Source organism: Jaculus jaculus, chromosome 12, assembly GCF_020740685.1.
Source record: "Jaculus jaculus isolate mJacJac1 chromosome 12, mJacJac1.mat.Y.cur, whole genome shotgun sequence".
Taxonomy (NCBI): Eukaryota; Metazoa; Chordata; class Mammalia; order Rodentia; family Dipodidae; genus Jaculus; species Jaculus jaculus.
Window position 1 is genome coordinate 39,184,496 of NC_059113.1, and position 25,897 is coordinate 39,210,392.

Consider the following 25,897-nt stretch of genomic DNA (forward strand, 5'->3'; position numbering starts at 1 on the left):
CAGCTGACGCCATGAGTAGCGACACTGAGATGGAAGTGTTTGGCATAGCTGCCCCTTTCCTCCGGAAGTCGGAAAAGGAGAGGATCGAGGCTCAGAACCAGCCCTTTGATGCCAAAACCTATTGCTTTGTGGTTGACTCAAAGGAAGAGTACGCCAAGGGGAAAATTAAGAGTAGTCAAGATGGGAAGGTCACTGTGGAAACTGAAGACAACAGGGTAAGGCTCTCACCCTCCTATGCAATGACCCTTTGCCCCACATACTTGCTTTGACTTAGTACCCATCTCTCCTCCTCCTCCAGCAACTCCCAGACCCAGGCTTTGGCCCTGGAATGCTTCACATGAAATAGGTCTAGGCTTCCAAGCACCCTGGCAGAAAGCAGAATGCGTACTGGCTTCCTTTGCAGGGTGGGAAATGAACCTGACTAAGTACTTTTATTAGCATCCGCATTGCTCTGAGCCAGAAAACCAGCTTAATGGTCTCAAGAGTGGAGGATTTCTAGAATACTCTCTACTGGTAGCCTAGGTTTCCCTTGGTTCTAGCAACAGGCATCTGATCAAGAAAGGAAGGACAATGTGTATGGGACCCCAAACGATCACAAGGTCAGTGTCAAGTAACAGCCACTCTGAACAAGGAAAGAGATGGGCACTGGGGTCTACTACATTCTGGTTCAAGCCATTGTAGAGGGATGGCAGAAATGTTGGGCTTCAGGAATTTATGAAACTGGAATTGTTCGAGGTGGAAGAGGAAAAAAAGACTGTGTATAGCTCTGCAGTAAAGTATTTGTGTAGCATGTGCAAATATCTGGAGAGAGCGAGAGAAAGAAAGCAAAGCAGAGAGAGAGAGAGAGATTGACCAAGAGATAAGCAAAGCATGAAGGAAAATGGCAGGACATCCTCCATGTGGTGAGTTGGCTCTGTGGATAAAGTGTTTTCCATGCAAATGTGAGTACCTGAGTTCAGATTCTCCAAGCTCCAAAGTGCAAAGCTGGGGCAGGCCTCTGTCAAGACCCTGCCTCAAACCAGGTGGAAGGTAATACCAAAGGTTGTTCTCGGACCTCCACAGGTGTGTTGTGGAACGCAGGTGCCCACACTCATACATGAGCATAAACTTGCACACGTATACTCACACACACAAAGAGTAGCTGAGAATGAAAGAAGGAAGGCTAGAGCCAAGAAAGAATCATCAAAGGGTTAAACTAGAAACTATGCCCTCTAGACAAGAAGGTGGGGTAGGACAGCAGACAGCAGCTCACCCCAGGGCCTCAGGCCCTCCAGTGGCCTTGCCCAGCCTGACAGCCTGGGGCAGGCAGGACTCTTCCTCTTAGATGCCAAAAAAAGGCATCACCAGTGCTGGGTGCCCTTACTTGGCCCCACGGAATCTGCTCATGGTTGAACTGGCTTCTAGTCTCTGTCTACAGAAGGGTGGGGCAGCTCTTTCCCAAACTTACGTAGGGGGGTGGTGAAGGGAGCAAGCTGGGAAATCTGGAGGCTAGACAGCTGCTTCTCGAGACCTCCAAATGTTGGCAGATCCTGTGGGTACCAGCCTGGAGATTCCATGCCACTTCCCTTATTCTCTACCTCCTTGCTCAGGCCTTCCACTGGATGGTGGACACACCTCTTTCTAGGAGTAGGTAGGACAGAGCCACCAGCTACTGAGATTAGATTTGAAGGCAATCAGCCCTGCAGAGATAAATGTCTACAATTTCCTCTCACCAGCCCCAGGCTGGTCCACAGAGGTCCTCTTTAGTCGTTTCTGTCACCACCCCCCTCACCCCAGGCTCATCGGAGAGAGAGAGAAGTAAAAACGAACCCCCGAGAGCTGTGCCCCAGTCCTCTCTTCTCACTGTCAACCGGGTGTCTTCTCTGCTTGCTTGAAGCTTGTCTGAGGTTGCCAGACACTGGCAGCAGCCAAATAAAGGCCCGGGAAGCAGTCGTTAAGCCTCATGCATCTTGCCTTTTCAGACCCTGGTGGTCAAGCCCGAGGACGTGTACGCCATGAACCCCCCCAAGTTCGACAAGATCGAGGACATGGCCATGCTGACTCACCTGAACGAGCCCGCGGTGCTGTACAACCTCAAGGAGCGCTACACCTCCTGGATGATCTACGTGAGTGACTTGCCAGCAGGTTTCCCGGGGCACCGGCTATGGGTGCAGAGGAGAGGTGGGAGGTGGGCCTTTGAAAGATTCCTTTTTGACTGGCTATGGACTAGAAGAGAGGTGGGATGGAGAAAGGGGAGCAAGAAAGAAGGTGGGTCATGCAAACTAGGTAGTGCAAGCATTTGGAGTTTGATTGCAGTGGCTGAGGCCCTGGCATACACATTCCCTCTCTCTCTCTCTCTCTCTCTCTCTCTCTCTCTCTCTCTCTTCTCTCTTCACACTCTCTAAAAAAAAAGGAAGAAAATATTTGGAGGGGGGTTGGATAAATGGCTTAGCAGTTAAGATGCTTGCCTGAAAAGCCAAAGGACCCAGGCTCAATTCTCTAGTACCCACATAAGCCAGATGCACAAGGTGGCGCATGCGTCTGGAGTGCCTTTGCAGTGGATGGAGGCCCTACTGTGCCCATTCTATCTGCCTCCTTCTCTCTCTCCAATAAATAAACAAAATATTTTTTTTAAAAGGAAGGTAAAGCAGGTGTGGTGGTGCATGCCTTTAATCCCAGCACTTGGGAGGCAGAGGTAGAAGGATTGCCTTGAGTTCAAGACCACCCTGAAACTACATAGTTAATTCCAGGTCAGCCTGAACCAGAATGAGACCCTTCCTCAAAAAAAAAACAAAAAACAAGTGGGAAGGCAAGAGATGAAAGAGATAAGAAGAAGAGAGGCTGAGGAAGGAGGCTGGGAGGAGATTGGAGAGCACAGGACATCTAGTTTACAGCTGAGGTCAGGGTGTCACTCACTTCCTGTGGAAGGTCTGTCTACTCTCTTCTTTGACTTTCAGGTACAATGTTCATCAGTAGAAATTATCCCGCACTTTTCTATAAGTTTATGGGAAGAAACCTGAGATAATAAAGACAAGGCACACAGTGACATACATCTGTATCTTTTCCTCCCACAGACCTACTCGGGCCTCTTCTGTGTCACCGTCAACCCCTACAAGTGGCTGCCGGTGTACAACCCCGAGGTGGTGGACGGCTACCGAGGCAAAAAGCGCCAGGAGGCCCCGCCCCACATCTTCTCCATCTCTGACAACGCCTACCAGTTCATGCTGACCGGTGAGTTTCTGGGGAGGAAGCATGGAGAGGAGACCAGGCACTAAGCAGGCCTGAGGCTGCTTGTCTTGCGGTTCTGGTCTTCCCTGCTCTGCAGCCATGCAGGAGGAAAGGGGCAAATAAGGCAGAAACAAACAGATAACTTTAGGACCTGGGGACCATCCTAAGGAGTTTGCATTTAATGTAAATATTGGCTAAACCACAGGAAACAATCTTGTGGATCAGAAGCAAAGGTTGATGGCTCAACCTCATAGGGTAGGAAGCCATGGTTTTTCAGCAGGTGGTTAACCTCTATGTGTCTCATTCTCCAGAATCTCTCTGCATAGTCTGAGGCATTGTCCTCCCCACAGGAACCAATGGGGGGCCTTCATGACCCCAGTGATTACCAATACCCCTACTGAGGAGGGTCCTTGGTGAAATGGTGGTGGGGAATAGGGACAAAAGCCTGATGGGAATATGACCAGTTTGCAATGTGTTCATATATGAAAGTTCCCAGTAAAATTTATAAAAAAGAATCTCTTCAAATTCCTATCTACTACCGAATAAAATAGATGATTGATAGATAGATAAATGGAAAATGAATGAGAAATTCAAGTATGATTACTTGAGAAATGGAATAGAAGTGGGAGCTTCTAAATACTGCCTTCAGCTCTTTTTTTTTTCTTGGCAGATCGTGAAAACCAGTCCATTCTGATCACGTGAGTATCCCTGAGTGTCCTAGGCATAGAGTGGATTCATAGCTGTGGCCAAAGATGTCACATGTTCTAATATGTTCACTAGAAAATGTTTGGAGCAAAGTCTGTGGTGAGAAAGCAGGTTTGAGGTTGGGCAAGAAGTGTGTTTAAGTCCTCAGAACACTGAAGTTACCCATCCTTGGGTCCACCAAGCAAGTAGCTGTGAGGTCTCCTCTGGGGTCTCAGCCTGTCCACGTGGCTGTTCTTATTTATTTAGTGTGTGTGTGTGTGTGTGTGTGTGTGAGAGAGAGAGAGAGAGAGAGAGAGAGACTTACTATGGACCTCTTGGAGAGCCTGTTCATACTAACATGACTCATTTCGGTCTGTCTCTCTTTCCATCCCTCTGAATAGCGGAGAATCCGGGGCAGGAAAGACTGTGAACACCAAACGAGTCATCCAGTACTTTGCAACAATTGCAGCCACTGGAGACCTGGCCAAGAAGAAGGACTCCAAAGTGAAGGTGAGGAGGGGAGTGGGGTTCTCTCTGCTGCACTTTTCTGCCCTCTGCCTCAACCTCAGAGGGAGGAGTCAGTGACCGCACACCACTCTCTCTGTAAGGCAGTTGGGGCAGGCTAAGATGTAAGGGCTCGACAGACATGGGCCTTCTTAGACAGCAGTCGGTGGCTGACCTTGCAGAATCGGGTCCTGTGATGTCTTAGATGAAGGCTTTACTAAGAAGGGTCAACGTGGAGACATGTCAGAGAGCTTGTTCTTTTGCGTTAGAATCACAGCCACCTGAGACCTTTGTAGCAAATACTTATCCTTTAGCACAAATGTATGCAGTGGTCTGAAAAGAAAACCACCCAACTCACTGGAGAGTTGGGATTTAAATGAGTGTCCCAGTGACTACCAAACACGAGTGGCAGCAATAGTTTGAGGGGTCATAGTGCTGCCTGGTTGGTCTTCACGATGGCAAGTCAGAAATGGAGGGTCTGGCAGCCAAGAAGCCAGGCAGGCAGCAAAGGGAGAGTTGGTGGCCATTTGTTTTTAAACTAACATTTTGTGGCTTGCAAAAAATGTCTTCTTGGGGCTGGAGAGATTGCTTAGTGGTTAAGCCACTTGACTGTGAAGCCTAAGGACCCAGGTTTGATTCCCCAGCACCCATGTAAGCCAGCTGCACAAGGTAGTGCATGCGTCTGGAGTCTGGAGGCCCTGGCACACCCATTCTCTCTCTCTCTATCTCTCAAATAAATAAATAAATAAACTATTTTTAAAAAATGTTTTCTTTTCCTTTCTTTCTTTCTTTCTTTCTTTCTTTCTTTCTTTCTTTCTTTCTTTTTTTGTCTTTCATTCATGGATTTCTTGCATTAGGGGACGCTGGAAGATCAAATCATCAGCGCCAATCCACTGCTGGAGGCCTTTGGCAACGCCAAGACCGTGAGGAATGACAACTCCTCTCGCTTTGTGAGTTGGCAGTTGGTTGTGATAGGATCTTAGTGGCCTACAAGAGAGTCCAGATGCTTGCGACGTGGGAGCTTAGAGACTAGTGGGGGAAAAACAATGGAAGAATGGGCAAATACGCAAGAAGCATTCACATGAAGTTGAAGAACCTGGGTGCATATTGCGAACAAGGAGCCAGATCTTCAACAAACAGAGTGGGCAGGGAGAGTCTCTCATGTGGGCTGTGAACGAAGATGTGCTGGGTGAGGAGTATCAGAATGAAAAAATAGGGAGGGAGAGGAGCTGAGAGAAGAGTGAGTACTTAAGCCCTGAGGTGTGCTGAGCAGACCTGCAGAGGGCCCACGAGGCAATGGGAGCAGATCCTAGGAGACCAGATAGAAGAGGGAGGAGGGGACCTGATCACCTAAGAGTTCACAGGTCATAAAAACGAGTTTGGATTTTACTAAGTCCAACAGGAAGCTCATGGAGGATCGCATAAGCAGGCAGAGGACACAGCTTGACTTACAAGTTGAACAAACATCCACCAGTTGCTTTGTTGATGAGACATGGGTTGGGGGGGGGGGACACAGTGAAAAGCAAACAGCACAAGAAAGGAAAAGGGACAGGAGGGAAGACATCCTCAAGTACAACCTATAGAAGGAAAGGCTCCTACAACGGTGCCCAGGAGTCTAGAGGAACCTTTGTGCTAGGATCTGGCCTTGCTGTTCCCCCTGCACAGGGCAAGTTCATCCGCATCCATTTCGGTACCACCGGGAAGCTGGCCTCAGCAGATATTGAAACTTGTAAGTATGTGCACTGGGATGGGTGAGGTCTCTGGGCAACAGAGAGCAGCTCGCAGGATGGGCCTGCCCTTGTCTTCCAGATCTGCTGGAAAAATCCAGAGTCACCTTTCAGCTGAAGGCTGAGAGAAGCTATCACATCTTCTACCAGATTCTCTCCAACAAGAAGCCTGAGCTCATAGGTGAGGGGCTGGGAAGCCACCGTGGGGGCTCTTGGGCCGCTAGATCCGGGAGAGTTGTACCACAGCTGCCCTGTGGAGATTCGACAGTCAGCAGGGGAAATTTCTATCAGACATGGGCTGTGGCTATTTGGGCAGAGACTGTACCAATTTGAAAAGTCTGCTCAAGCCGGGGTTGGTGGCTCACGCCTTTAATCCCAGCACTCAGGAGGCAGAGGTGGGAAGATCACCGTGAGTTCGAGGCCACCCTGAGACTATATATAGTTAATTCAAGGTCAGCCTGAGATACAAATCAAAAAACAAACAGTCTGTTCAGATGCACAGTAATGGGAGACTAATCCACTCACGACTGAATTCAAGGACAGTTTATTTTGCCTTGGCGTAACTGGGCTCTTAGTTGTCCTGGAGCGCCCTCTTGCGTTTAGCCACCAAAACCAAGCTTTCATTACAAGGCTGTGAGGCTGGTGCAGTCAGATGAACAACCCAACCAATGGACAGGCGCTGCCTGTGGCTTTGTACCTGAGCAGGGCCTCTGTGCCCACTGTCTGCTGTGCTATTTGGTTGTACTGGATGGGCCATCAGGTTCCCAGCCTGCAAACAGACTACGCATTTACAGCAGACTTCAGCCAAACCACCTAGGCTTTCCCCTAGGCCTGTGCTCCTGTCCTGACTCACACTTAGCCAGTTTTCTCTGTTAACCTTCCCCAATTTATGCTGACATGCAGCATTACTTTGCAAAGGCAGAAAAATTTTAAATACTCTATGTGGTTCTTTTAATTTTTTTCTCTTCTTTTTATTCTTTTGGTTTTTCAAGGTAGGGTCTCACTCTAGCTCAGGCTGACCTGGAATTCACTATGTAGTCTCAGGGTAGCCTCAAACTCATGGCGATCCTCCTACCTCTGCCTCCCAAGTGGTGGAATTAAAGGCGTGCACCACCATGCCTAGCAGTTCTTTTAATTTTTATTTATTTTATGAGAGAGAGAATGAATTGGCACACCAGGACCTCTAGCCACTATATATTTGAACTCCACATGCATGCGCCACCTTGTGTGCTTGCGTGACCTTGTGTGTCTGGCTTACATGGGTTCTGGGGAGTGGAATTTGGGTCCTTAGGCTTCACACACAAGTGCCTTCAGTGCTAAGACATCTCTCCAGGCCTGTTTTTGCAAATTTTTGTTTATTTATTTTTATTTTAGAGAGAGAGAGCGACAGAAAGAGAGGGAGACAGAGAGAACTGTTGCACCAGGGCCTTGGCCCTTGCAATCAAACTCCAGAAGCTTGCACCACCTAGAGGGCATGTGCAACCTTGTGCTTGCCTCACCTTTTGTGTGTCTAGCTTACATGGGATCTGAAGAGTTGAACATGTGTCCTTAGGCTTCCCGGGCAAGTGCCATAACCACTAAGCCATCTCTCCAGCCATATTTTGAAACTTTTATTTACTTATTTGTTTGACAGAGAGAATGGGCATGCCAGGTCCTCCAGCCACTTCAAACAAATTCCAGATGCATGTGCCACCTTTGTGCATCTAGCTTATGTAGCTACTGGGCAATCAAACCTGAGTTCTTAGGTTTCACAGGCAAGCACCCTAACTACTAAGCCATGTGGTTCTTTTTCTAAAAATCCTTTATTAATTTATTTATGAGTGAGAGATATTGCAAATGATCTCCAGATGCATGTACCACTTTGTGTATCTGGCTTTACATCTGTACTGGGGAACTGAGCCCTTGCATCAGGCTTTACCTGGGTAGTAGAGAATAAAACCCAGGCCAGTGGGCTTATGCAAGCAAGCACATTTAACTACTGAACCATCTTGCCAGCTTCATCTCTGTAGTTTTTTTTAAAAAAAATTTGTTTGCTTTGAGGTAGGGTTTTCAAGGCAGGGTTTTACTTTAGTCCAGGCTGACCTGGTATTCACTATGTAGTATCAGGGTGGCCTTGAACTCACGGTGATCCTCCTACCTCTGCCTCTTGAGTGCTGGAGTGCTAGGATTAAAGGTGTGCACCACCATGCCTGGTGCTGTATGTATGTGTGTGTGTGTGTGTGTACATACATACATACATACATATATATATATGTATATATATATAATTTTATTTATTTATTTATTTCAGAGAGAGAATGGGTGTGCCAGGGCCTCCATCCACTGCAGATGAACTCCAGATGCATGCCCCACCTGTGGGTTCTGGGGAATTGAACTGATATCTTTTGGCTTTGCAGGCAAATGCCTTAACCACTAAGCCATTTCTCCAGCTCCCTCTCTGTAGGTTTTTAACCTACATGGAATGAGAGATGGCAGAGTGTCCCGCGGACTAGCTTTCAATCACACCTTGAGCAATGTGTAGCTGCCTGGAGACTTGTAGCTCTAAATTTAATTTTGACTCTAGTTGTTAAAATCCCAGCCCAGGGAGTGGAAGCCCAAATCCAGTAGATGGGTATTCTATTGCATGTGTGTAACATTTCTCAAATACTTGTCATTTCAGAGTTACTGCTGATTACGACCAACCCTTATGACTACCCGTTCATCAGCCAGGGTGAAATCCTGGTGGCCAGCATCGACGATGCAGAGGAGCTGTTGGCTACAGATGTAAATGGGGTGGAAAGAAAGGTGGGGTTTCTTTACCCATGACTGGGGCAAGGGACCAATGGGCTGTTCTTTTCACTGCAGAGTGCCATAGACATCTTGGGCTTCAGCCCAGAGGAGAAATCCGGACTCTACAAGCTGACAGGGGCCGTGATGCACTATGGGAACATGAAGTTCAAGCAGAAGCAGCGAGAGGAGCAGGCAGAGCCAGATGGGACTGAAGGTAAAGTGTTCATAGTGGGCTCAGGCCAGAGCAGGGACGCTGGTTCCCCAGGGCCATTTGGAGCCTCTTGAGAAGACAATTAATCCTCTCCCCCAACCCCAGGAGAGGTGAGTTACCCTTTCCTGGGCACTGCTGTCTACAGCGACCATCACCACCCACTTTTGCTGAACCTCTTGAAAGGTTCTTTTGCAGATAAAATTCAAAGAGGCCAGGGTTTTCTGGAACCCATTCCTGCTGGTTCATACAATCAGTCACATTTCCTGAGAGATGTGGCTTCCACTGGGCCTAGATAAGCAGTGTGGAATAAAAGACTCCAAGAGGAGCTTAGCCAAACGGAAAAACCTGGGAGCTTTTCAAAGTGATGCTATTACCTGGCTGAGCATGGTCTTCCTTCCTTCCTTCCTCCTCAACCAGTGGCGGACAAAACAGCCTACTTGATGGGCCTCAACTCTTCAGACCTCCTCAAAGCCTTGTGCTTTCCAAGAGTGAAAGTTGGGAATGAGTATGTTACGAAGGGTCAAACGGTGGACCAGGTAAGAAAAGCCTTGTTGCTGGGAAGGAGCCAAGGGCCCTGATGGTCACTGCCTTCCTATTCACCCTCCGGCATTTGCCCATAGGTTCACCATGCTGTGAACGCCCTTTCTAAGTCTGTTTACGAGAAGTTGTTCCTGTGGATGGTCACTCGCATCAACCAGCAACTGGACACAAAGCTGCCAAGGCAGCACTTCATTGGTGTTTTGGACATTGCGGGCTTTGAGATCTTTGAGGTTTGCGTTATTTATCTCTGTACTTGCATACATGTTTACATAGGAAACTTGGTCTTCATAATCCTAAAGGGAAGGACCTGAAGTGGCTACCTTGTAGGAACACCAGACATGGTTCAGGGAGATGAGAAGTACCACATTGGGACGGTTTTCATTATTTTAACACAAATGAAGATTTCCTTCCAGTGGGTTTTAAAGGATGTGACCAAATGGATGAAAGAAAAAGAAAGAATAACATGACACTAGTGATGTGGGGAGAGCCAGAAAGAGAAGCAGAGAATTTGATACTAAGTCAATCACGCACTGTTTTAACGAATGATGCTGGTTCTGAGTTAGAAGGACACATGGGCAGTCATCAGAGAGTACATTTGGTGTCTACCAGGTGGCAGACATGCAGGTGGGAACAAGGTGATCTTGTAGTCTAGTTGAGGACAGACAGGGTCTCTAGGGCATGCACAAGAGAAACCATAACATATTTGAGGGATACCCGGAGCACAAGAATTTGGGGGGGGGAGGGAGACCTCTTCTAGGTAGAAGTCGGAAGACCAGCTTTGAAAGCAGAGATGAAGCCATGAGGAGGAAATGCTGATCAGTCTTATTTTGAGGAAGTCTAGCTTTTCACGTGAATGTCATGTTTTGGTGCCAGTATAACAGCCTGGAGCAGCTGTGCATCAACTTCACCAACGAGAAGCTGCAGCAGTTCTTCAACCACCACATGTTCGTGCTGGAGCAGGAGGAGTACAAGAAGGAGGGCATCGAGTGGACGTTCATCGACTTCGGGATGGACCTGGCCGCCTGCATCGAGCTCATCGAGAAGGTTTCCTACTCCATGTGCTCCGTGCTTTCTTCCCACGTAGTCTGCCCCTCACGTTTACCTAGCTGCTTTTGTCTTGCCTCTCATGCAGCCCATGGGCATCTTCTCCATCCTGGAAGAGGAGTGCATGTTCCCCAAGGCCACAGACACCTCCTTCAAGAACAAGCTGTATGACCAGCACCTGGGCAAGTCCAACAACTTCCAGAAACCCAAAGTGGTCAAAGGCAGGGCAGAGGCCCACTTCTCACTCATACACTATGCGGGCACGGTGGACTACAGCGTCTCAGGCTGGCTGGAGAAGAACAAGGACCCCCTGAACGAGACCGTTGTGGGGCTGTACCAGAAGTCCTCCAACAGGCTCCTGGCACACCTCTACGCCACCTTCGCAACAACAGATGGTAACAGACTGTCCAGCTATGAGGGTGATCACCCATCCATTTGTCCCTCAGTGCCCACAGGGCCTGGTAGAGCCACTACCAGCACCTCTCCTCTTTTGTTTCTTGCAGCTGACAGTGGAAAGAAGAAAGTTGCCAAGAAGAAAGGGTCTTCTTTCCAGACAGTCTCTGCACTTTTCAGGGTAAGAGAGATGCAAGCTCATCTGTGTGTGGTGCACTCAAGCCGTATGGAAACGGGCAAGGGGAAGGTTCTAAACTAGATTTATTCAAGGACAGCGATACATCTTGAGTCTGATTGAGGTCACTTAGTGTGATCTGCTGACAACATGATAATACATGAATGGGCCAATACACATGGCACCAGAGTTTTTCTATTTTCTATTGCAACTAGCTATGTTCACTGGCCATGGAGGGGTCCCAAATTCAACCCTCCGATTTACACTAAAGGACACCAACAATGATGTTTCATGGTCCTGGTAGATGCAGATACAGCTCCTGTGTTGATTTCAGAAGCCATTTTGTACTTGGTGAACACCTTGCTCCCTGGGAGGCCAAGACAACAGGTTGACTTTCTCTATCTGAAGTACTTAGAAAACACTAGAAGTGTTTTCTATTTCAGATTTCTTGGAATATTTCAAATACATAATGAGATTTCTTGGTAATGAAACTGAAGTCTAGACCAGAAATTCACCTATATTTCATACATATCTTGTTCATATATAGCCTCAAGGTAATTTTCTACCATAGCTCACCTGTGTTTTACCCATAATTTGTCACATGAAGTCAGAAATAGAATTTTCTGCTTGGGTATCAAGTTGATATTTGAAAAAAATCAGATTTTGAAAAAGTGAAAAGTTGAAGATTTTAAAGTATTTCAGACCTCAGACTTTCAGGTGAGGGATGTCCAACCTATGTGTCAGATTTCTATAGCTCTCCATCCTTAGGGCTAATAGTAAACAGAGTTATTTCAGTATCTTTAAAAATTCTTAGTAAGTTTAAGACTTTTGTTTCTCATTACCATATGCCTCTAGCTTTCTAAAGATCTACAGGATTTTGAATTTCATCTTTTTTCTTTTAGGAAAACCTGAACAAGCTGATGTCCAATTTGAGAACCACTCACCCTCACTTCGTACGCTGTATAATTCCCAATGAGTCTAAGACTCCAGGTGAGTCATGTGCCAACTCTCTAGTTGGTGCTCAGTTTCTAAGGCCCTCTGTGTGAAGCTGAGTTGTCTTGCCTCTGTTCTCAGGGGCTATGGAACACAGCCTTGTCCTCCATCAGCTGCGGTGTAACGGTGTCCTGGAAGGGATTCGCATCTGTAGGAAAGGATTCCCAAATAGGATCCTCTATGGGGATTTTAAACAAAGGTGAGTCATAAAAATGTTTGGACTGTCCTTTGATATGTATAAGGCCTGGAATGGAATCTTAGACAAGGACTTTTGGTATGAAAAGATCCAGTTCAAAAGAACAGTTGTGGGCTTCCATGTAAAATAAACAATCGACCACTTGTTTCTTCCACTTTCCTTTGGAACTTGTATGTACTGTATAGCAGTAAAAGTACTGCCCTGAGTGTCAAAGTCTGTTTTCCAGGATGCTATCTGGAAGTGTCCTCTCAGGGGCTTAGGTTTCTCCCCTGTAGGAAGAAAGTTCTGGCCTCATTGTTCTCCAAGTGTTATGTCTTTGACAATTGCCTATGATTACTTTTGTTCCTGCTATGGCAGATATCGAGTGCTGAACGCCAGTGCTATCCCAGAGGGGCAATTCATTGACAGCAAGAAAGCTTGTGAAAAGCTCTTGGCATCCATTGATATTGACCACACTCAGTACAAATTTGGACACACTAAGGTAACACATCAATTCTGACTTACAGTAGCTTTTGCATCCTCCTAATGCAACTAACTCCAACCACTGACTCTTTACTCTTGTCCTCTCTAAGGTGTTCTTCAAGGCTGGCTTGCTGGGAACCCTGGAAGAGATGCGGGATGATCGCCTGGCAAAGCTGATCACTCGGACACAAGCTGTGTGCAGAGGGTTTCTTATGCGTGTGGAATTCCAGAAGATGGTGCAGAGGAGGTCGAGTGGGGTCTTTGTTCAAATGTGAGCTTTGGGGTAAGAAGGAAGCTCTTGTTGGAATAAGCTATGCTTTGCTTTCAGGGAGTCCATCTTCTGCATCCAGTACAACATCCGCTCCTTCATGAATGTCAAGCACTGGCCCTGGATGAAGCTCTTCTTCAAGATCAAGCCCCTGCTCAAGAGCGCAGAGACCGAGAAGGAGATGGCCACAATGAAGGAGGAGTTCCAGAAAACCAAAGATGAGCTCGCCAAGTCGGAGGCGAAAAGGAAGGAGCTGGAGGAAAAGTTGGTGACCTTGGTACAAGAGAAGAATGACCTGCAGCTCCAAGTACAAGCTGTATGTGTCCAGAGATCTGTCTTTTAAATATCCTAGGTTTGATTTTGTGTTTAGGAAAGCTGCATTAATGGGGAGGTGTTTTGCTTTGTACTTGGAATACTTCATAGCACACCTTACATACACCAAAATACTGGACTGTCTCAAACCATAGGTCCTTAAAGGGAATTATGATTCTTTCTCATTTTTATTATGTGCGTGTGGTGGGGTATGGTGTGTGATGTGTGCTGTATGCACTGTGTGCAGATGTGCATCCTCCCATATGCATGTATGTGGTCACCAGAGGAGAATACTGGGTGTCCTTATCTTATCACTCATTGGTGCCTTTCCTTGAGATGGGTCTCTCTTAACCTGTAACTGCTATCCATCAGTGAGCCCCAGCGATTCTCCAGTCTCCACCATCCCTAAATGAATTGATGTTACAGAGGTGTGTGGCCACACCCAGCTTGTTTTATTTTTTTGAAGCAGGGTCTCACTCTAGCCCAGGCTGATCTGGAACTCACTTTGTAGTCCAGGTTGTTCTTGTACTTACAACAGTCCTCCTATTTCAGCCTCCCAATTGCTGGAATTAAAGGTGTGCACTACCATGCCTGGCATACCCAGATTTTTGTGTGTGTTATGAGGAATCAAACACAGAAGTCTCTGGCTCAGAGGCCTCTCATGTGTAAGTGGTAAATGCTCTTAATTGCTGAATGGTCTTCACAGCCCTCTTTGTATTTTAATGTTTTCAAAGGAGAGTGAAAACTTGTTGGATGCAGAGGAAAGGTGTGACCAGTTGATCAAAGCCAAATTCCAGCTTGAGGCCAAAATCAAAGAGGTGACTGAGAGAGCTGAGGACGAGGAAGAGATCAATGCTGAGCTGACGGCCAAGAAGAGGAAGCTGGAGGATGAGTGTTCAGAACTGAAGAAAGACATTGATGACCTTGAGTTGACCCTGGCCAAGGTGGAGAAGGAGAAGCATGCCACAGAGAACAAGGTAATCATTTTCCTCGTGGGACTTTCAACTTGATGCACTCATGAACTCGGCTTCATTTCTTCTTATAATTGCTTGTGGTTCCTTCATAGGTGAAAAACCTTACTGAGGAACTGGCTGGGTTAGATGAAACTATTGCAAAGTTAACCAGGGAGAAGAAGGCTCTCCAAGAGGCCCACCAGCAAGCTCTAGACGATCTCCAAGCTGAGGAAGACAAAGTCAATTCTCTGAGCAAGATCAAGAGCAAGCTGGAGCAGCAAGTAGATGATGTAAGCACATAGTGTTACGTCTCCAAAGCCCCAGACTTTCATGATGGAAGAGCCCCCAGTGGTACCCTTGTAGAGCATTTGAGCCCAATGGAAAATGATGCCTTTTTCAGCTGGAAAGCTCCTTGGAACAAGAAAAGAAGCTGCGTGTGGATCTGGAAAGGAACAAGAGGAAGCTGGAGGGAGACCTGAAGCTCGCCCAGGAGTCCATAGTGGATCTGGAGAATGACAAGCAGCAGTTGGACGAGAGGCTCAAGAAGTAAGACCTGCCCCCCTGCTGGGCTCCCACCAAGAGCTGCTGGGTAGTCCATCCTCACACCCCACATTTCTCCACAGGAAGGACTTTGAATATAGTCAGCTGCAAAGCAAAGTGGAAGATGAGCAGACGCTAGGTCTCCAATTTCAGAAGAAAATCAAAGAGTTACAAGTAAGAGGCCTTTATATAAATACTTTTTGTTGTTTTTTGCACACGTGGGTTGCTCAGTGACCTGGGTGGAGGTTCAGACTTGTTGAGAGCAAGTGCTCAGGACCATGTGGCTGACGTCCTCACGGCGTCGCTCTCTATCAGACTGAGCTGGTAGTGATGGACATTGTACCCCAAACTTGGGCTAAAGTGCATAAACTATTTGGTTCCACATTAAGGTGAATGGAGAAATATCGTGGGTGGGTCACTGCAAGGGCAATGACCATATTGGTGCAGGCAACATCCATTTGAAAGGACATGAGTTATGTTCATGCTTGTCTGTGGAAGCATCTGGGAATAGACTCATCTGGTAGGGTGGAACCTAGCCTATTCTTTCATTAGCATGTTGTTGAGGTTCCATACACTGTTGGAACACATGCATTCAGTGTGCCCCTATACATCCAGTCTCCCACTATCCACTTCCACTCTTTCCCAGCCTTTAGTAATTGCTGTTTTACATTCAATCTGACCTGTAAAATATCTACTACATATAAGAACATGCCTCCCCTATATTTAGTGTATTTCACTTAACATCATGTCCTCCATTTTTGCTGCAAATGACAGGACATAATTCTCTTCTAAAAACTTCTTTGAGGGCTGGAGAGATGGCTTAGCAGTTAGATGCTTGCCTGCAAAGCAAAAGGACCCAGGCTTCATTCCCCAGGATCCATGTAAGCCAGATGCACAAGGGGGAGCATACATCTGGAGCTCCTTTGCAATGCCTGGAGGCCCTGGCATGCCCATTTCCTCCCTCTTCCTCTCCCCTCTTTCTTTCTTCCTATTTCTCTCTGTCATAAATAAATAAATAAAATATTTTTAAAAAATACTTTGAGGCTGGGGAGATTGCTTAGTGGTTAAGGCATTTACCTGCATAGCTCAATGACCCAAGTTTGATTCCCCAGTATCCACATAAAGCCAGATTTATGTGGCACATGTGTCTGGAGTTTCTTTGCAGTAGCTGGAGGCCCTGGCATGCCCATTCTCTCTCTCTCTTTTCTCTCTCTTTGCTTGCAAATAAATAAACATTATTTTAAAAATACCTTTATGAGGGAGAGAGAGAGAGAGAGAGAGAGAGAGAGAGAGAGAGAGAATGAGAATGAGAATGAATATGGGTACAACAGGGCCCCCTGTAGTGCAAATGAGAAACTTCAGACATATGCACCACTTTGTGCAGCTGTCTTTATGTGGGTATTGGGGGACCAAACCTGGCCTGTCAGGTCTTGCAAGCAAATGCCTTTAACTGCTGAGCCATTTCTCCAGCCCAGTACATCAGTCTTTTTATGGTTGAGTAACTTTCCACTGCTCATATGAACTACATTTTCTTCATACGTTCATGAGTTGTTAGCACCTATCCTGACTTCATGCTAGATGTTGTGAATAGCAAAGCTGACGGTCTCTGTGGGAATTGGCTGCCCATGGGTGATGACTGACTGCCCCTGTAGGCTCGCATCGAGGAGCTGGAAGAAGAGATCGAGGCAGAGAGGGCCACTAGGGCCAAGACAGAGAAGCAGCGCAGTGACTACGCGCGGGAGCTGGAGGAGCTGAGCGAGCGGCTGGAGGAGGCGGGCGGCGTCACGTCCACCCAGATCGAGCTGAACAAGAAGCGGGAAGCCGAGTTCCTGAAGCTGCGCCGGGACCTGGAGGAGGCCACCCTGCAGCACGAGGCCACCGTGGCCACCCTGAGGAAGAAGCACGCCGACAGCGCGGCTGAGCTCGGGGAGCAGATCGACAACCTGCAGCGGGTGAAGCAAAAGCTGGAGAAGGAGAAGAGCGAGATGAAGATGGAGATCGACGACCTCGCCAGCAGCGTGGAGAGCGTGTCCAAGTCCAAGGTACCAGGGCGGCTTGGCCTCTGCTGCTCCCGCAGGGATACCAGGGGAGGGCCAGACTGACTGCTCGCCCATGGCCAACCCTCCAGGTCAACCTGGAGAAGATGTGCCGGACTCTGGAGGACCAGCTAAGCGAGGCCAGGGGCAAGAATGAGGAGTGTCAGAGGAGCCTGAGTGAGCTGACCACACACAGGTCCCGGCTGCAGACAGAGGCAGGTGAGCGTCCAAACGCACCTGCACCCATCTGGATCTGCAGGATTTGGGAGATGATTCCTAAAAGTGTTTTCCACATGGAGGCAATGAGGCAGCCCACAGACAAGACTGTCCAGGGGCAGGGGAGAAGGCTTAGGACCTGAGTCGGATTCCCAGCACCCACATAAAGTGCACAGTGTGCACAAATGCACCCTCATGTGCATAGACTACACATACACATTGCACACACATAAATAAAAATTTTATCTAAAAAGAGGCCATGCAGCCAGGCATGGTGGCACACACCTTTAATCTCAGCACTCAAGAGTCAGAGGTAGGAGGATCACTGTGAGTTCAAGGCCAGTGGGAGAATACAGAATGAGTTCCAGGTCAGTCTGCAGTCTCAGCTAGAAAGAAAGAAAAGAAAAAAAAACACCAAGTTTAGTAAAAACAAGAAGTGATCAGAAAGAAGGAACTCAAAATGGCTCTACCTTCATTCTTCCACCATTTATATCAACTTGTGTCTGACAGAATCTAGCTGCACTGGAAGCAAAGAACCATGATCTTTCTACTTTTTGCTATCCACCAACTGCATTCTGGCATTTAAGAGAATAAAGACAGAGGCAGCTAATTTGCATAGGCTCTGGGTGTGTAGTAATGGTGTAAGGGGATTTTGCTTGGGACATTCACTTAGAAAAATGTGGCTGCATCTGGTACTGGTGTCCCCTCATCGCAAGTGAACCAGTTCTCTGTTGTAGCAACAGGCAAGAAAAGGGAGAGAAGTGTAGTTTAACAATACCTTGGGGACTTTTCTTCTGGGTTCACAAGTTCCCCCTTCTCTCTTTCATTCATATATGCATATAAACGAGATCCTATGCCATTCACCCAAGTCTAATTTCAAACGGCAGGTCAGGTAAAGTCCCATCATGATACAGCCGGAGACACCAGCCACTGGAGGTCTGTGAGAGTGTCTGGGTGCCCCTGTGATGTTAAACTCACAATAGTTCTCTTGGCTTCCACATACAGAGGTCGCCTGAGCACCCTGCAGTTAATACTATTCTGGTATCATACGGTTACTGTTTCCCCTTCATGAACGTTTCTCCCCGAAGAAGAGGCCACATCTTATCTGTCCTCTCCTCGGGTCTTCCTTTTCACAGTGACTTATAAGAGGGACTCTTTGAGTGAGTGAATGAATCAATAAAATATGTCTTCCTGGACGCAGGGGAGCTGAGTCGTCAACTGGAAGAAAAGGAAAGCATTGTGTCCCAGCTTTCCAGGAGCAAGCAAGCATTCACCCAACAAATTGAAGAACTCAAGAGGCAGTTGGAGGAAGAGAGCAAGGTAACTCTTCCATATGTTTCTTTGATCTAACTTTCAATTACCATCTGCAAAACATAACAACAAAACAGTCTAGAAAATACATGCCATTCCACTCTGTTGGTGCTGCCAGCAGGAACATTCCTGTTGCAGCACACATGGTACCGATCCACTTTGACTTCTGCAGGCCAAGAACGCGCTGGCCCACGCCCTGCAGTCCGCCCGCCACGACTGTGACCTGCTGCGGGAGCAGTACGAGGAGGAGCAGGAGGGCAAAGCCGAGCTGCAGAGGGCGCTGTCCAAGGCCAACAGCGAGGTAGCCCAGTGGAGGACCAAATACGAGACGGACGCCATCCAGCGCACGGAGGAGCTGGAGGAGGCCAAGTAGGCGACTGTCATTTCTTCTTGATGAACTTGGAATTCTTCCTTGCTCACATGACTGAGTACACTTGGCCTCAGAGCGACTGTGGGATGAATCTATTCTGTTTGTTTTCTTCCTGCGTGTTTCCCCAGCACATGCTTTTTTGAATGCAGCTCAGGACCACTATAGGAACTTGGCTTTGGCATCTTTCATTAAGACATCAACTTGGGTCTTGGTTAGACATGAGGCAGGTTATTGACCACAGATTTTGAGCAGACAGGGAACTCGCTTGGGTTTATGCAAGCGCAGAGGCATTTGAATTACCCAGATTTGTGATTCTAGCTTGATGAATAATGATGTTCAAGAAGTCTGACACTTAAATAACATCTGCTTTTCTTTCACATTCTCGAAGGAAAAAACTTGCTCAGCGCCTTCAAGATTCAGAGGAGCAGGTTGAGGCCGTGAATGCCAAATGTGCTTCCTTGGAGAAAACCAAGCAGCGCTTGCAAGGAGAGGTGGAGGACCTGATGGTGGATGTGGAGAGAGCCAACTCCCTGGCTGCTGCGCTGGACAAGAAGCAGAGGAACTTTGACAAGGTGTGGGGTCTGCTGCCCGTTGGCTAGATGCTGTGGTGTGGGCAATTGTAATGGCCACAGGTGGAGGCTGGATCCTATGCTTGGCTCTACCCCTCTCTACCAAGATGGCACTGAAAAAAGTCCTAGAACATCACTAGGATGCATTTGCCTCATCTATGACATGGAATAGAGATGGAATGGAGTAGAAGTCTCTTCTAAACATTGTTCCACAGTGCAGGTCGGCCCTAAGCCCTTTTCTTCCTCCATACTGCTAGTGTGTCTAGGAGGCTGACCTGTGGGACTCTAACCTAGGCCTCATCGGAAAGGTTATTGGATGTTCCTCTTTCAGTATGGCAGAACAGTGTAAGTGAAGGAAATGGCCGTTTTTTTTTTTTTTTCCATGCCAGGAAATGGGCTATTATACATAGCTAATTCTTTCTCCAAGTTTCCATTTGCTTTTTAGAGATGGTAGTTGCTACTGAATATCATGAGTAAATGTACAAAGTGAATTCTTACCTAGTCCAATCATCTAGAACAAGGAGCCGACACAGAGTCACTGACCGTAGACCTAACTGAGAGTGTTTCCGTCAATGGTGATGTTCGCCTGAAAGCTTGGTGGGGAGCTTTGTAAGCAGACCCCTTCCTCCCTGGTGTTGCAGGTGCTAGCCGAGTGGAAGACAAAGTGTGAGGAGAGCCAGGCAGAGCTGGAAGCGGCTCTGAAGGAGTCCCGCTCCTTGAGCACCGAACTTTTTAAACTGAAAAATGCCTACGAGGAAGCCTTGGATCAACTTGAAACCGTGAAACGGGAAAATAAGAACTTAGAGCGTAAGCCATTTCCACGCAGTCTGAGATGGTCTGACTTCTCTTGCCTGCCATGGCCAGAGTGCACTGGGGTGGCCATGAATCCAGTCCTCAGGTCCCTCACCATATCTGTTGATGCACTTTCAGAAAGGTCTCTTTCTCCTCACAGTATCCCATCTTTAGGGAACAGGAGTCCTTGTTACAGTAAAGGAGGGATAAGCACCATCTTAGTGTTTTGCATACCTAGAGACCCATGTAGAGGTGTCTAAATGCCATGGAGACTTATTTCATTGCAGAGGAGATAGCGGACCTCACAGAACAAATTGCTGAGAATGGTAAAACCATCCATGAGCTGGAGAAATCTAGAAAGCAGATGGAGCTGGAGAAGGCTGACATCCAGCTGGCTCTGGAGGAAGCAGAGGTGAGCATGTGTGGAGGGAGCCGGAAGCAGGCACAGAGGTGATGGTGGGATCCTGGGGGTTGAGCTGTTTTTGCTCTGCCCCTTCGTTTTGCCTTTGTGAAATCATGGTCTAAATGCTTGAGCTTTTCCCATAACTGTGAAATTGACTGAGACAATACCTGTGAGTTATCTTGAATTTATTGGAGAAAATCATTACACCAAAGTAGGTCCAAGAATGAAATTTTACAAAATTGGAGTTGAATGTAAAATATCTCAAGGTGTTTCTTGCTCACAATAAAGATGATAGTTTAAATGTTATTAGTGTTTGATTACATACTCAGGAATAAATAACAGACCAGGGAAGTAGTTCACTGAGTAAAGTGTCTTGCCTTGGAAACATGAGGACCCCCCAGTACCCAGTGAAAATGCTCGGTGTGGTAGTGCATGTCTGTTTCCCCAGAGCTTGGGAGGTAGAGACAGGAGGATGGGAGCTTGCTGATCAGCTAGTCTCGTTTAATTGGTGAGCTCTAAGCATGAGAGGTCCGGTCTCAAAAGAGGTGGACAGCATTCCGGAGGATATATCACCCAAGGTTGTCTGCCAGCCTCCCATGTGCACATGCATACATATAAACCTGTACCCATGTGTGAGCCCATTCACATCCAAGCATGCATACACACAGAAACACACTACATACACTCCAAGTAAATAATAAATAAAGACATTTTCTTTCAGCACTGAAGGTAAATTAGAGGTTTTATTTAAAGGTCATGACAGATTATTCTAAGAATTAGGTTTAGGGATATCCCCTTGGAGCACCGGGTCCAGGGGCTGTGTAGTCAGCTCCGTACCGGCACAGAAACCTTTGCTTGGCTTTTGTCCTTTCAAGGCAGCTCTGGAGCACGAGGAGGCCAAGATCCTGCGCATCCAGCTTGAACTGACCCAGGTGAAATCAGAGATTGACAGAAAGATTGCGGAGAAAGACGAAGAGATAGAGCAGCTGAAGAGGAACTACCAGAGGACCGTGGAGACCATGCAGAGTGCCCTGGACGCCGAGGTGCGCAGCAGGAACGAGGCCATCAGGCTCAAGAAGAAGATGGAGGGCGACCTGAACGAGATTGAAATCCAGCTGAGTCATGCCAATCGCCAGGCCGCGGAGACCCTCAAGCACCTGCGGAGCGTGCAGGGACAGCTGAAGGTGGAGGGGGTCCCCGGGGTGGGGGACACTGCATCAGGCTTCAAATAAGCCAAGACTAGATGAGGCCCGTGGTCCTTGAGCCTCCCCCTTCAAACACTTTTCCCTTCTGCCATGGCTAGGACACCCAGCTGCACCTGGACGATGCTCTCCGGGGCCAGGAGGACCTGAAGGAGCAGCTGGCCATCGTGGAGCGCAGGGCCAACCTGCTGCAGGCCGAGGTGGAGGAGCTGCGGGCCACACTGGAGCAGACGGAGAGGGCCCGGAAGCTGGCGGAGCAGGAGCTCCTGGACTCCAATGAGAGGGTGCAACTGCTGCACACCCAGGTGAGGGCAAGGAGCAGGGGTGCGAGGATATATCTGTCACAGAGACATCTGCGTGACACCCCCGCCCCCTCTCCAGAACACCAGCCTCATCCACACGAAGAAGAAGCTGGAGACAGACCTCACGCAGCTCCAGAGCGAGGTGGAGGACGCCAGCAGGGATGCAAGGAACGCGGAGGAGAAGGCCAAGAAGGCCATCACCGATGTGAGTGAGGCTCTTGCTCTCCCCTCCTGCATGGCCACCCTTCCCCTGGCCCCCAGACATAACCATTAGAAGGCACACACACACACACACACACACACACACACACACACACACACCCGTCATAGACATGGTGTTTATGCCACTCCCAAACCTCGCCCACCTCCCCTCTAGCTCTGCTGTTCCATCCTGCCTCCTTGAAAGGCAGGGTGGGGTGGGGGAGGCAGGAAGAATTATATTATCTGTTCTTCCTTTGGAGAGGTGTGTTCTTCAGCATCTGGCTTCTTCCACGTGTGGGAATGAAACCCAGGGATGTTGCTGCCCCAGCATGTACCTCTTCTCACCTTCTAAATCTTCATGGGTCTTTGAAGCCTTCTTCCAATGGCGCCACCTGCTGCCTGGTGGGAGAAAGACACCTCAAACCTATTTTACTTTCCTGTACCTTTGGTGCACACCCTTAGTTCTCCAGTCCCTTCCAGTTCCCTTCTCTTATTCACTAAGTTGGTGATACTGTATATCAAGTAGGTCTAAAGTGTCAGAATTTCTTCAAAATATATGTTGGTGATGACAAAAGAAAGAGACTCCCTAGGGTGGGGAGAATCAAGGGGACCAGTTTCAGGAAAGAAAGGGTCCATTTTGTATATTTTATGTCCTGGGTGTCCTGTTGCAGTGTGGGAGGTGTGCTCGCTCATTTTTTTTTTTTTACTTGTTGTCTTTTCTCTTTTTTAATTTTAATTTTTTATTGACAACTTCCATGATTGTAAACAATATCCCGTGGTAATCTCCCCCCTCCCCACTTTCTCCTTTGAAACTCTACTCTCCATCACATCCCCTCCCCCTCTCAATCAGTCTGTCTTTTAGTTTGATGTCATCATCTTTTCCTCCCATTATGCTGGTCTTGTGTAGGTAGTGTCAGGCACTGTGAGGTCATGGATATCCAGGACATTTTGTGTCTGGGGGAGCACGTTGTAAGCAGTCCTACCCTTCCTTTGGCTCTTACATTCTTCCTGCCACCTCTTCCGCAATGGTCCCCGAGCCTTGGAAGGTGTGATAGAGATATTGCAGTGCTGAGCACTCCTCTGTCACTTCTTTTCAGCACCATGGTACCTTCCGAGCCATCCCAAGGTCACTGCCATTGTCTTTTTAACATGCTCCCTGGCCCCAGGGACACTGAGGTTTCCACAGGGCAAGCTTTGCACAATTTGCTCCCCAGGCTGCCATGATGGCGGAGGAGCTGAAGAAGGAGCAGGACACGAGCGCCCACCTGGAGCGCATGAAGAAGAACATGGAGCAGACGGTCAAGGACCTGCAGCACCGCCTGGACGAGGCCGAGCAGCTGGCGCTGAAGGGCGGCAAGAAGCAGATCCAGAAACTGGAAACGAGGGTACTGGCAGGAGGAGCCCCGGCCAACGCCAGCTTCCCCGGGCTCTCATCAGGCCACAGCTTCAGACTGATTTCTCCACCATTTCCCCCAGATCCGAGAGCTGGAGTTTGAGCTGGAAGGGGAACAGAAGAAGAACACAGAGTCTGTGAAGGGCCTGAGGAAGTACGAGCGGAGGGTCAAGGAGCTCACGTACCAGGTGGGGGCAAAGAAGACCTGCTGGGCATGTTCTCAGTAAGGTGCACACGTCACCCTGCACCCCCATCCCAAGCCATGTGGAATGCTCTGCCCTTAAACTTGGCCTAGCCCTCTTGCAGCTCTGCCCTTCTTCTCTAGCAACGTTCCCACTTTTCTAAGTGCAGAGTGAAGAGGACAGGAAGAACGTGCTGAGGTTGCAGGACCTGGTGGATAAATTGCAAGTCAAAGTCAAGTCCTACAAGAGGCAGGCTGAGGAGGCTGTAAGTCGATGTGTGCATGGCCCGGCCCGGTTCTCATGGTGAGATGAGAGAGGAGCATGCTGAACTTACCTGCTGGGTTCTTTGCCTTTAGGATGAACAAGCCAATGTTCATCTCACCAAGTTCAGAAAAGCTCAGCATGAGCTGGAGGAGGCTGAGGAACGTGCCGATATCGCAGAATCACAGGTCAATAAGCTTCGGGCCAAGACCCGGGACTTCACCTCTAGCAGGGTAAGTGGACCTGGGAGGTGCCCTGTTATATTACACTCGAAGTGAGGGCATGTGAGCAAATGTCTGTTCACCCCAGATTTAGGGCACCAACCACAGACCCAAGAAATCATTACAACAAACCAATGAGTTTGTTGAGGTTACTTACAAGAGTATGAGTGAGGGGCTACTTACGGGAACATGGATGACTCAAAGGCAGCTGAATCACCCCCATGCCCACCTCCACATAAGTGGCGACTCCCCAAAGAATCTCTGCATCTCTGGTGCTCGCTGCCCGGTTTGCATGTAGCTGGCTTGGCCAGGCAGCCAGTCTCTCTCAAGCAGTTCCTACTCTTTTTTATCACCTTGGGAAGGGTCTTCTGAATCTTGCAAATTTCAGGAATTTCCTGAGTCTTCATGAACTTTCCTCCAGGATGAAATGTCTCCATCTGGAGGAAATTTCTACACAGTACAACCATGGTAACTTCAGAAACTTTTGAGCTGGAAGGAGCTTTCCAGCTGGGGAATCTCAAGCTCAGAAAGAGATTTGCTTACAGTCACTTACCTATTAGAGCCCCATTAGATGCCAGGTCTACAGGTCACAATAAAAATAAATCCTGGGATGGGGCAATGGCTTAGTGGTTAAGGTACTTGCCTATGAAGCCTAAGGACCCAGGTTGAACTCCCCAGTACCCACATAAGCCAGCAACATAAGATGGCACATGTGTCTGAAGTTTGTTTGCAGTGGCTGGAGGCCCTGGCATGCCCATTTTCTCTATCTCTGCCTCCCTCTCTCACTTTCTCTCAAATATATATATATTCTGAAAGGAAGGACCAGTGTTCCACTGTTGCTCTCGGGCGACCCCTGCCGGTATGAGAGGCTGTTGCAGAAGTGTCCTCGAGTCCCCCTGAAGGTGTCTGCAGTAACTGTGTGGATAGCAGGGTTGCTTCCTAGCAGGAGGGGCTTGCTCTCTCTGATGGCCAGTTTCTCAGGCTATAGAGTGACTTCACATGGACCATCATACACTCCCTTAAGCTTCCAAAATATCCTGTATCTCACTGAACTATACAAATAAACTGAAATAGGGAGTAGAGGAAATGTGTCTTTACTGCCTGACCTGACTAAGGGTGCCCACTTTCTTTCCAGATGGTGGTCCACGAGAGCGAAGAATGAGCGAGGCTTCCAGGACCAGGATAGACAGAAGATATGCAGAATGTGTATTTTCACAGCTCCTGGCCGTTATACTTATTTCCATGTGAATCCTTTTCACATGCAATAAAATAATTTGTCTTGTTTTCACATTGAGGCCGTTTTATTGTTTCTGCTTCTCTCTTACCCATGTAGAAATTCCTCCTTTGGTGATTTTTATGTCAAATGTTGAAATCCCAGTAGGCAGATGGCTTGGTAAATTAGATTGGTATGTGTGGTGTTTAGTTTGGTTTAAATTTGACATTAGTATTAAAAAACACTT

General features: G+C 47.9%; 1 protein-coding gene across 1 annotated transcript; it reads left to right on the forward strand.

The window, feature by feature from the left end:
• Positions 1-11: 11 nt before the first annotated feature.
• Positions 12-25,610, forward strand: LOC101607270 (myosin-3). The gene is made up of 39 exons (XM_004663127.2): positions 12-215; positions 1,962-2,105; positions 3,054-3,210; positions 3,878-3,905; positions 4,293-4,401; positions 5,253-5,345; positions 6,061-6,124; positions 6,205-6,303; positions 8,782-8,885; positions 8,967-9,105; positions 9,520-9,638; positions 9,723-9,872; positions 10,516-10,686; positions 10,775-11,081; positions 11,190-11,260; positions 12,157-12,244; positions 12,329-12,446; positions 12,801-12,924; positions 13,016-13,152; positions 13,234-13,489; positions 14,220-14,462; positions 14,552-14,728; positions 14,839-14,984; positions 15,062-15,152; positions 16,631-17,020; positions 17,107-17,233; positions 18,432-18,550; positions 18,714-18,910; positions 19,300-19,483; positions 20,122-20,287; positions 20,560-20,684; positions 21,551-21,859; positions 21,979-22,182; positions 22,259-22,384; positions 23,595-23,765; positions 23,857-23,961; positions 24,125-24,220; positions 24,312-24,449; positions 25,573-25,610. Exons 1-39 carry the CDS (start codon positions 12-14, stop codon positions 25,597-25,599), a joined length of 5,823 nt encoding a protein of 1,940 aa, XP_004663184.1. The 3' UTR covers positions 25,600-25,610.
• Positions 25,611-25,897: the final 287 nt, after the last annotated feature.

Excerpts from the sequence above, each read along its gene's own strand:
- LOC101607270 (XM_004663127.2), top strand. The coding sequence starts at position 12 with ATGAGTAGCGACACTGAGATGGAAGTGTTTGGCATAGCTGCCCCTTTC. Across the intron at positions 3,906-4,292 it reads AACCAGTCCATTCTGATCAC|CGGAGAATCCGGGGCAGGAA; the intron begins GTGAGTATCCCT and ends CCCTCTGAATAG. Across the intron at positions 12,447-12,800 it reads TATGGGGATTTTAAACAAAG|ATATCGAGTGCTGAACGCCA; the intron begins GTGAGTCATAAA and ends CTGCTATGGCAG.